Here is an 11,268-nt window from a genome sequence, read left to right as displayed (position 1 = left end):
GCCACCCCATAAATATTTTTCTAGATCCGCCCCTGTCCCAGTGCAAAAACATTTAATTGAAAAACATTTTTTTCAAAATTGGCATGTTTCCATTGAGCAAATATATTGCTGTGATCTCCATTTGCACAGTTCTATGGTTGATTGGAAACACAGCTAGTGTTTTCCTGTATTCCCTCTATGCTTCTTCTTCTCTTCTGTTCTAGATCATTCTCCCACCCTTGTCTCTCTTCTCTCCTCCCTTTTTTATTTTTCCCCTTCTTTACTGTCTATGAATCCATTGCATTTTAAATAAACCCAAAACAACTTCTAGTAAAGTCTCTTTAAAGTAGATATATAACAATTTATTTATATATACACACACATATATTCAGTATTGATGACAGAAAATGTCTGATTTAGTCCTCCAAACACTTCCTATCAGAGTAGTGTGGATGTCTGAGTAATTCCCAAAATAACACTAAAACTCCCAGACGGTTGAAAGCGTATGTCATAAATGTAAGGACTAAAGTAAGAAGTGCGGAGGTGAGAATTTGAAAACATGTCTCTCTCTGAATGTAATGGGCAATGTGAGATCCATAAGCAAAACAACAATGTGGGAGAGTGGATCGCTGAACAGGAACATGGGGAACGTAAGAAGCAGTGTTATATCTCTGTTGTGTAATATTACGTTCTAATTACAATCTTTGTTTACACAGAAACAGCATAAATCGAAAAGGTGTAATGCCCCTGCCACGCCACTAGTTGGTGTGAGGCTTGGACAAACGAAAGTTTTCCCTCATCATCGACTACATTGTTTACAAAGTTATCCCACCACTGGCTTGTTCTCCCAGGTCGCGTCCAGTAGCGCCTCCTTGACATGCTTCTTCATCGCATACATCTTCTAATTAACGGAGTGGAGATGTACGAGATCCGTCTTCGATGATTTAAGTAAAGAGATACAAAATGAGCAGCGTGTTGGAGAGCTGTAGTTAGATTTATAAGAGTCAGAAGCACAAATAGTACTCTGGCAACTGGCATTTTCTGTAGTTTCTTCTTCTGTGGCTTGTAGACAGCCGTTATGAAATGTGTCACACTACGTATGAGCTGGGGATTTTCTGGAAGAAAAGATCCGTTTATTCTGTTTACAAGACAACAGACACCGGTACATTTTAGAAACTTCGCACTCTGGAACCCGTTCTCAAACTGTGCCGTTGTCAAAGAAAACATTCACCATTTTCGTGTAAATGTACAGTGCAAACGCAACAAAACTCTTCCATTTTCACCTGAAATTGTTGTCGTGTAAACGGGGCCCTAGTTTTAGTCAGTTCATCTCTGTTTTACTGTCGGGTCAGTATCACTCGATGCTAACCCTCAGATCTCGGTACTGGAAGTGATCCGTATGAAAATGTAAACATGAGCTCAGTTCGAAACAAACACCAGAAAATTGTGAAGATGAATTTCTAAACGCAACACGTTTCTCAGGATGGTGAACGTACCCCACCGATCATCTCAAAGTGCTCCTGCCGGCTGAAGTCAATGGCCTTGCCGTTGAAGAACCACTTGAAGACAGGACTGAGGGACGAGTCGCTGGACACCTGGCAGGGCAGGACCAGGCTCTGTCCCACGCTGGCGTCTGAGCTTAGAGGCGGGACCACAATCCTGGTGGGCTCTGTGGCAGAGCGGCAGATAGAGAAAGATCATTTGTTACTGTGCATGTGCTAGTGGAACGTATCCCTATAAAATCTGGCCGAGTGAACAAGGTAATAAAGCTTAATTTGGCTCGAATAGAGAGACAGATTGTGGTCCATCAGTGTAATTAAGTGACCTTAAATAACTTCACTTAGGAAGCAAATGCCTCCTATAATTCGGCATGAATAATTAAGCACACAGCTATTACGTCAACTAGAAAAAAAAATGAGGATACTCCCACTTTATAATCATTCTTTCTAAAAAAAAATCTCTAACAATGCGACAGGAGCTCTTTTTGAATGAGTAAAAATATTCTTCGATCACAGCAGCAGCGGAGGTTTGTCCCACTCCGCTACATGAGCAATAACTCAGAGCTGACAAACCCGTGGATGACTTATACGTCTGTCACAAGCGGGCGGGAACATAAAGCGCCTTTATATTTCATTATCAGAGTCATGCTTGAGGTGCTTCCTCCCTCCACTAACATAATTTAAACTCACGGCTTAAAGAAAAAGAGGAACAAGAGCAAAGAGCATGGAAATACCTTTCACTACTAGAGCCCCCGTGCTGCTGGATGCTCCAAAATGGTTTCTGGCCACACACGTGTAACTGCCCTCATCCGCCTTGGAGATGTTGGCGATGCGCAGCGTGCCGTCCTCCAGGATCATCTCTCTAAAGACATCAGGAAGACATAAAAAATACACAATTATTCATTCTCTTCATTAAGGTGAACACATATTGAGGTTATAATAGATTTGGATTTTTCATTATAGTGTAACTTTTTATCAGGTGAACTAATTAATGGTTCTAAAATGATTTTATCCCATATTTCCCTTGACTTTTGAACCCAGTTATTTTGCATTATATTGCAGAAATCTGTCATTTTGCTTCAGTTATCTTAGTCCTGGATTCCTCAAAACCTTAGAAATGGCTTTGAAAGTCTTTCTAGATATGCAGATGATGTAAACTTTGTTTTTCATCTGTTTTTGAATTTCTTTAGATTGAAATATGATATGGTTTTTTTAAGAGCTTTCAGCCTACTTCATGTTGCCAGACAAGTTCTAGTTAAGTGAGTTCTGGTCAGGGTGTGGCTGGGGAAATTACTCCAAAACTAATGGTTACTTACAATCATTTCCAGATTTACCAATGGGAGAAATTATGACTTCTAATAAGGCCAGCTTGGTTTTTGATGGGCTTGTTCCCCTGGTCAGTGAACTCATCATTTGAAAACTGCTTTTTGAATTTTCTCAGGTAAGCTCCGTCGGTGTATTTAAGTATCACAAAAAAGAAGAAATTTGTCAAGGGGCAATTTTTTTCCTGTCACTGCAACTGATTTGTATGACATGAGGAACAGAATTACAGGAAAGAATCAGAACATTTTGAACTAAAAATTGTAATTTTAGTTCTAAGTCAGAAAACATGTAAAACATCATGCATAAATAAGGCACAGTCAATTCACATGATCAAACAAAAATGTGACAAACATCCGACTCAGGAATCAAACAATTTCATAGCAGCTCACAAGAATAAATATGTATTCACTTGGGCCGAGCTTAAACCCAAAGAGCATGTCTGACACGCTGTGCTTTGCGCTGATTTATTGACAAAAATATCAAACTGTGAGTGATGGAGGCGCGCTGAGAACATGACCTGAGGGGCAATGAGGTGCAGAACAAAGAGCGACGTGCACAACTGTCTGCGCTGGAGACCGATTCCGTTCCAGCCTGTGCAAACACACAGGCTATTCAATAGTTGGGTAATTTTTCTCCCCCTTTTTTTCTCCAAGATGAAAGCATGACAAATATGATAAATACACCATCTGAACGGTCACGTGTTCAGGCAGGACGTCTGTGGGAATATGGCTGTATCGATCTGACGTAGAGCAAAAACCAAGACAGACATGAAAACAATGGTAATAGACTTCACTTTTCATCTGACTCATAAAATAGATTACATGATGATCAAATATAAAGCAGTTTATCAAATAACCAGGCAAATCAAACAAAAACTTGGATCCGACTGATTATTTTTCCATCTTTTCAGCTTCTGCCATCTATTTTTTTCTACAGTGTTTTTGCTTCTGCCTGAAATAAGACAATTGATTGCAACCAAATAACTGCTCAGATCAGAGAAATGAGCCATTCTTTCAACTCAAAAGAGGATTCATCATAATTAATTCAATGAAAGTCACTAATCAGGTTTATTTCTCTTATTCATATTAGAAGTTTAAATAAAAGAGCTTTTATGACCGAAAAGTCTAGATTACACTTTTTGTCAGTAAGGAAAACCAATTGATGAATCTGACCTTGCTGTAATCGAATAAAACTGAAGTATATGCTTCGGATATTTGATTAGCTGCTGTGGTTCTCTGCTGAGTCAAACCAATCAAACCCTTTGGAAAACCTGTTCCCCTCCTCTCCTATGGGGGCATTGTAGCAAGAGCCACTTAAGAAAACAACATAAAAACCTCAGATTTTAGAGGTTCTAGAATTTCTCTTTTGTTTTTGGTCAACAACAACAAGTCATTTCTCCAGCTAACGTTAGCACTCACTTTTGTTTTGGTTCTACTTACCCAGAATGCAATATAGTCCATATTGTTGTGAACCTTCTGGACTTTAGTATTCAGATCTTATCATTCACAGGTCCCTTAGCAATGAAACTAGGTAATGCTTAAAACTGTGAAATAATAAATAAATAAGTTCTGCTTCCTCTGCACTTGCCCACATACAAATGATGCATCAGGTATGTATTTAGGGCAGAGTCTGGTCATATTTATTAGGTTTGTAACATTACACCCCAGTAATGAGGAGGCTACAGACCATCCTGCATTCACAAAAATGAGATGAGTTGATAATAATATTTTTAGAAACATGATAATTAAGAAACCCCTTTTATGTCTCCCAAAAAATTAAGATTTTACAAACCCAAAACTGTTTCAAAGAATTTACAATCAGTGTAGAATTATCCAACCTGGCTTTGATCTCATAGTAACTGAGAGTTTGTTCTAGATATAACCAAATAAGGTTCAAGCCCTGTGAAAGCTAAGTTAACATTAGTCTTGTTAACAGCTATCCATACAAAAGCTAATCCTGCCACTCTGCCATCATTTCTTTGTCTTAAATACTGTAGTTTTACACTCAGGAACTACTTCCTTTGTTACATGAAAATATGAACCTCAAACATAGAAACAACAGAATGTCAACCTTAAAGAACACACCTTTATATTAGGGGCTAATAATATTAGCGTTCACTTATTTCACTTAAAGACATGTTTTAACAAACAGATAGCGCCTCATGAAACAAACTTCATATTGACAATACATATTGCTCTGTCTAATTACTGAATGTCAGTACATTTCTGATAAGTATGTATGTTAATAGAAATTGCAGCTGGAGCACAGAGTGCTGTGTTGTTGAAGACCGGTGCTCTTTGTGTCATAAATACTGCATGGGATATGAGGGGATTTTCACGGAGTCACAGCCAGCGGAACATAATACAAACCTAACCTTCCAGTGAAAATGTAATAATTATACATCATTTGTACAATTAGTACACTAAGCAAACAAACACACACACACACATGCACACACACACACACACACACACGCACACACACACACACCCCCACACATATATTAAAAATATTATATATATAAAAAAAATTCCCTTCTCACCCTCAGCGGGGGGTCTCTATCTCTCTCTCTCTCGTCCTCTGAGCTCAGGTCCTCTACCAGAGGCCTGGGAGCTTGAGGTTCTCCTCCAGTATCTTGGCTGTGCCTAGAACTGCACATTTCTGGACTGAGATGTCTGATGTTGTTCCTGGGATCTGTTTTAGCCACTGCTCCAGTTTGGGGGTGACTGCCCCGAGGGCCCCGATGACCACAGGCACCACTGTGGTCTTCACCTTCCAGGTGTTTTCCAATTCCTCTCTGAGGCCCTGGTATTTCTCCAGGTTTTTGTGCTTCTTTTTCCTGAGGTTGTAGTCACTTGGTATTGCTACATCCACCACAACGGCTTTCCTCTGTTCTTTATCCACCACCACAATGTCCGGTTGCTGTTGCAAAAACTAAAACTGTTGCTTAACTTGTAAAATTCTGTGTTAAATTGAAGCAGGTACAGTCTTTGTCAGACACACAAAAACAATTGACTGCTTCTCAGAGTCAGGCTCTACTTCAGGCTATAATGTCTAAACTAGGAAAATTTATCAATAAGCTATAGGAACTAGCGCTCTGTTCCAGGGAACCTTAGGAGAAGTAACTTAAGAATCAGACAAGGGCTGCTTTGGTTACATTCTGGGTAAAAAAAAATTGGGCAGTTTGCTAAGGATTTGATTTTAGAGGACTCCTAATGGCTGCAAGGTGAATGAAAATCACTTTTCATATAAGTTTGTAAGAGCTACGACTGGTTTTCATCAGTCTGCTTAAATTACTTTTTTTTAGCATGGATTCTTCAGAAGCTGCTCCAGCCAATATCGAGCTGCTTGAAAGAAGGCTCTAATGGGCCTACTGGTGTAACAACTATCTCACTTTAATATCATTCCTAACACTGAGTTTGTAGGATGGGATCCTGCAAATAAAACGCTCCAGTTTAGAACCAAGAGTTCTAACCTTTTGCCCTTGTTTTCTTTAATTTTGAATGGTCTTTGGCTATTGATGGACAGGTCTTCTTGGTGCTTTAATAGTAGTAACATTTCTAAGAAACACAACTCTCACTTTACCAACTTTATGCTGATTAGTGGGACAATGTGAAGTCTTGAATAAAGTAATAACCAAAGGTTTTGTCTGTGAAACCAATTTTTGTTTTCATACTGTTTTTTTCATGAGTATTCAGATTGTTTTAGATTAATGAGTTGGATCAGTCTTACTCAAGGAGGGTATTAAAGAATCATCCAAGACCATCACCATCCCACAACCTCTGCAAAATGATTTGTGTCGTTGTCCAGCATGAATAAATAAAACTGTGGACCCATAGTCAGGAAACCCGTTGACCCAATATGTGGTCAGTTTCTGTGTCTGACTCGAATGAAACAAGAATGGCTCACCTTCATTGAGAATTGGGCCCCATAGATCATTTTCATCAATCCAAAACAAAAACCAAAGGGCAATACTGTAAAAGTTGACTTTAAATAAATTGACAAATCTCAGAAAATGTTTAGTATACCACAGAACAGAGCTTCTCAAACTTTTTCAGACTCAGCCCTGCTTTTTCCAACCGTGTTATAAAAATGCTCTATTTATCAAATACGACTTAAAATAAATTTCGTAATTATGTAAGAAAATATGCAACTTTGTAGTTTAATGCCTTGAAATAGGGCCTCTGTCTCTATAAAACTCCTGCTCTTTCTGAAACTCCGCCTCTCACACAATAGTTCTAAGTGACAGTGTTTGTCTTTTGTTTTCTCTCCAGTAATTTTTTTGAAGCATTATTGTTCAGATCTTTGAGGACAACTTGGTAACATTTTCTTCTACTCATGATGGTTTTTACTGAAGGCAAAAGGTGATTTTTAATTTGCATATTTGAAGGTGAAAATGGTTATTGGAAAACTTCAGACTGATTTTTTATTTTAAGCTTCTCACTTGCCTCATGATAAGGACTGATTTCTGCTGATTCCAGGGCTCTTGATATTACTCAGTGAGTTATCAATCGACAGCAAGGAAAAAGGCAGTCTTTTTTTCTTTGCTAAATCAAACCGTTTGACTTTGATTAATTCTATGGCATCATTCTTTGTTGCACCATCATCATATTTAATGGCCCTAATGAAAAAGCCCAACTCTGACACACTGACAGATTCATGAAACCAAGAGTTAATGTTAGCAGAAAAATCAGGACAATTGTTTGCAATTGTTTTTGCACATGGTGTTTGCTTCCATCTAACTATTCATCATCTATACCTGCTTATTTCTGCCAAGTCACATAATCACGAAGTGCAGTGTGAAAGTGAACCGCATCGTCTGAAAATGTAACAAATTATATAACATTGGTCCCGGACTATCAGGTGTGAAAACACCTTAAAACCAACACTCACTGCATGTCAAAGTAGAGGGAAACATCCATAAGTGTTTTTTTTTCCTTTCCCTTTTTGATATTGATAGACCACCCTTGTGGATAGATCTATATAAAAATGGGTCTAAATGATAAAACTTGTCAGTGTTCGGTGCTGCGGCGCTGATGTTAACCTACCTCTTGCCAGTCCTCAGGAGCTCGCCTCCTCTCCACCAGGAGATGGTGGCCCTGGGGGACGCGTTGGGCCGGCACTCTAAGACCACCTCTCCCCCTCTATGGATCACCGTGGATTTTTTCACGGGCCGCTGGGTAAAGTCAGGCGGCGAAGCTAAGGAAGAGACCCGTGTTGAAGCCATTTGTCTCGCTTTGTAGAGGGACAACGACCGGCTGTCAGCCAAAATGTCAAGTGTGTCACTGGCAATTATAGACATTTCATTTTACCACCAGATTGGCTGCTTGTTTGAATTGATTATATATATTTTTTTTTTTTTTGGAAGCAAAGGCCAGGCCTCTGTGAAGAGCTTATTTATTCTATTTTTGACATTCTATTGTCAACGCTAGTTGATCACAGTGAATGAAACCTACCCACAACCTTGAGCTCAGCACTGGCATAGAGTGATCCATATTCATTCTCTGCCACACACTGATACATCCCTGAGTCTGACAAACGGATTGTGGATATGGTCAGTCTACCAGCTTCAACATGAACTCTCTCCTGAAAAAAACACACCAGGAGTTGCAGCTGTGACACATTTTTTTCAGTATTACTGACAAGAGAAACATAATCTTTTTATTAGAAGAAGCTATTACTTTCTGCTTTGTGTCTTACCTTTGTTGTCAGCGGTTGACCATTCTTTAACCATCGATATTTAGGTTTAGGTTTACCAATGGCTTTACATTCCCACTGCAGGTTGGCATCAATGGCCATATGTGCATCTTTCAGGATCTGGGTCCACTGAAGATGTTCAACATCTGAGGAGAAAACAGATGAATGAGACGAGACCTGTCACGATAACAAATTTTACTAACAATACATTGTCCTATCAGATATTGTGATAAACGATAATGTTATTTTGAAAATAACATATTGATGGTGGGTGTGAGGGAGAGAAGCAGGATGAATCACAGAAATTATTTTACTGTTGTACACAGAAAACAAATCGTTGCAAAGAATTATTATGCAGTTATTAATGCTGGAACAATTATAAGAAAAGCATGAGAAATGTTCAGTCTGTTACATTTGTCCTGCTTCAAAAATGGTTAATTTGTTTAAAATATAAAATATAATGTAAAGACGGTGCACATTAAAAAACATTTGTGTAAATATACAAGCTTAGCCAAATAGTCTAATTTTCAGCCACAGTCTCTGGAGCACGGGGCATGAGCACAGCAAGAATTAAGAGACAGTGATTACAGTAATTAAAATACAATGAGCATATAATAATAAACAGAGTTTCAGAGCAAATGTTCACACACACTTAATGATTGACTCAATCATAATCTTGACTTAATGACTGTTTCTGTTCTTCAGTTTTGCCATGAATGTGGTTGAATCCAAATACAGTTAGGAAAACATAATGTGTTCATATGAAGATGTATCGATATGATGCTTTTATTTGTTTGTTTTACTTTCCAAACACAAATGTTTCAATCAAAAAATAGCTTAAGAGGCGATGTGCTTCTATTGTCTACAGAGAAAGTTGAAGTCAGTGTAGAAATGAAACATGAGATGGGGCGGCGCTGGGTGGGAGTTTGCATAGTTGCCCTGCAACAAGAGTGTCCTGGTCTGTGCCAGCCTGGCAAAAACAAGCCTTGCTTCTTACAAGGGGACGAAACACTCAGCTACAGAGAAATTATTGCTTGGACGTTAGTGATTTATCCAGTCACTAATGTTTAGCCGTGATGTATGTAAGGCACTTGATAAAACTTACCAGAAATTGCATGCACTGTAAACAACCCCACTGCATCTTTGTCAGCAGTAAAAGGTCTTCTACAGTCCTCCTACTCCTACTATACTTGCTCAATTTTTGGAAGAGTGGTCAAACAAGACTGAACAACGTTGTTCACTTCCTCCGCTGCCATTGCTGAGACTACAACCCAACATGGGCAGACTACAATTCTAAAACAGCTCAGAAAGTCAACATCATCATTCAGAATTCCTCCTTCTGTTTAAATGGTCTGGTTGAAATTCAACTGGAGAAAGCAGAATCAATAGGAGAAATCTCAGATCAAACACTAAAGGGAGATGAGAATCTGGTGGAATTGCATAACAGAATTCACATGTTGTTCCTGTACATGCGTTGATTCTCTCAAGGTACTCGAGTTTTCTTCCATTGTTCGCTCTTGGGTGTGCAGGCATGTTGCCCAGCACCAAGCTGTAACCATAGCCTGAAAAGAACTTTTAACATCAACTCGCGTCATTCCTGGAGTTGACGCAAAAAAATGCACCAACATCGTATCCGGGAAACGTTTGTAAATTTCAGCAAAATCTCAGGATTCAGGTGTCCAGTGCAATTGAGTCACACAGAAAGAAGACGTTAGGGAGAAACTTATTTATGACATGGGATTCCCAAATAATGCTTATCCATCCATCCATTTCCTATACACCCTTGTCCCTTAGTGGTGTCGAGAGGGTTGCTGGTAACCTCTCCAGCTAACGTTCAGGGCGCTCGTTACTGGACAGGTCACCAGGCTGTCGCAGGGCCAGATAATGCTTATCCAGTGCAAAATAGAGCTTCACTCTGTGGCTCCTTTCCTAGTGTCTACTGTATAGACCGGATTTAATGACTTAACAGACACAGAATAGCGTCCAATAAAAGGAACGAATTACAGGAGTTGTCCTTGACTGATTGCAGACCAGAGCCGCTGGCGCTGCTGGGACCGTTAGCAGAGCTTTTAATGTAGTCACTGGCAGCTCTGCCTCAGGGGTATGCTAGAGTTGGCATATAATGACAGGGCATGGACAAGGAACTCAACACTCTGTGTAAAGCAGAACTTAAAGTTTAAATGCAAGTAATTTATACTTTATGAGAGAAATTCCAGTTTATGAGCAGTAACATTTATGGGGAGAGAATGATTGATTTTATTTCAGATATGTAAATAGAAATCAATTTAAATATAAATGAAACACCTCTATTCAACAGATGTCTATGCTCAATAAAAACTATGATAAAAAAATTACACCTATTTAATCTTACCCAAGCAATAACCTAGGCAATGATTTTGTAATATTGCACATCACTATAATAAATTATACAAACTGTGTAACTCCATTATTAATTCGTATGCCATTGTTTTCTATTGTTAAACTGTTGTATAATTTTCCACAACTAGATGTTGAAAAAAATCCTTGTGGTCCAGATTCTGTCTATCTGAAGTATAGTGTACTTCACAGAAATATTTTACAATTCAAATTGAATTCAATTCAAATTCAAAAATACTTTGTTAATCCCAAAGGGACAAACAATAACACAAATAAATAATTTCTGGCAACAGAAATCTAAATAGAGTGATGTCAAAGAATAGCACAAAATTCTTTTTTAATATATTAAGTCAGAGGTTGCCAAACTGTGGGGCGCGGGATGGATGAATGGAAG

General features: G+C 38.8%; 1 protein-coding gene across 1 annotated transcript in view; it reads right to left on the bottom strand.

The window, feature by feature from the left end:
• cntn6 (contactin 6) overlaps window positions 1-11,268 on the bottom strand; it is a 100,103-nt gene that overhangs the window by 49,553 nt on the left and 39,282 nt on the right. The window contains exons 8-13 of the mRNA XM_015054667.1: window positions 9,968-10,047; window positions 8,502-8,644; window positions 8,258-8,387; window positions 7,850-8,000; window positions 2,213-2,340; window positions 1,476-1,648 (exon numbers count right to left, since the gene is read on the bottom strand). Coding sequence (XP_014910153.1) covers window positions 1,476-1,648; window positions 2,213-2,340; window positions 7,850-8,000; window positions 8,258-8,387; window positions 8,502-8,644; window positions 9,968-10,047 — 805 coding nt within the window. The remainder of the gene's footprint in view (window positions 1-1,475; window positions 1,649-2,212; window positions 2,341-7,849; window positions 8,001-8,257; window positions 8,388-8,501; window positions 8,645-9,967; window positions 10,048-11,268) is intronic.

This window comes from Poecilia latipinna, unplaced genomic scaffold, assembly GCF_001443285.1.
Source record: "Poecilia latipinna isolate Pla-1442-1.1 unplaced genomic scaffold, P_latipinna-1.0 Scaffold1268, whole genome shotgun sequence".
Classification (NCBI taxonomy): domain Eukaryota; kingdom Metazoa; phylum Chordata; class Actinopteri; order Cyprinodontiformes; family Poeciliidae; genus Poecilia; species Poecilia latipinna.
Note: the sequence above shows the minus strand (reverse complement) of the source record. Positions and strands in the feature narration are given on the sequence as shown.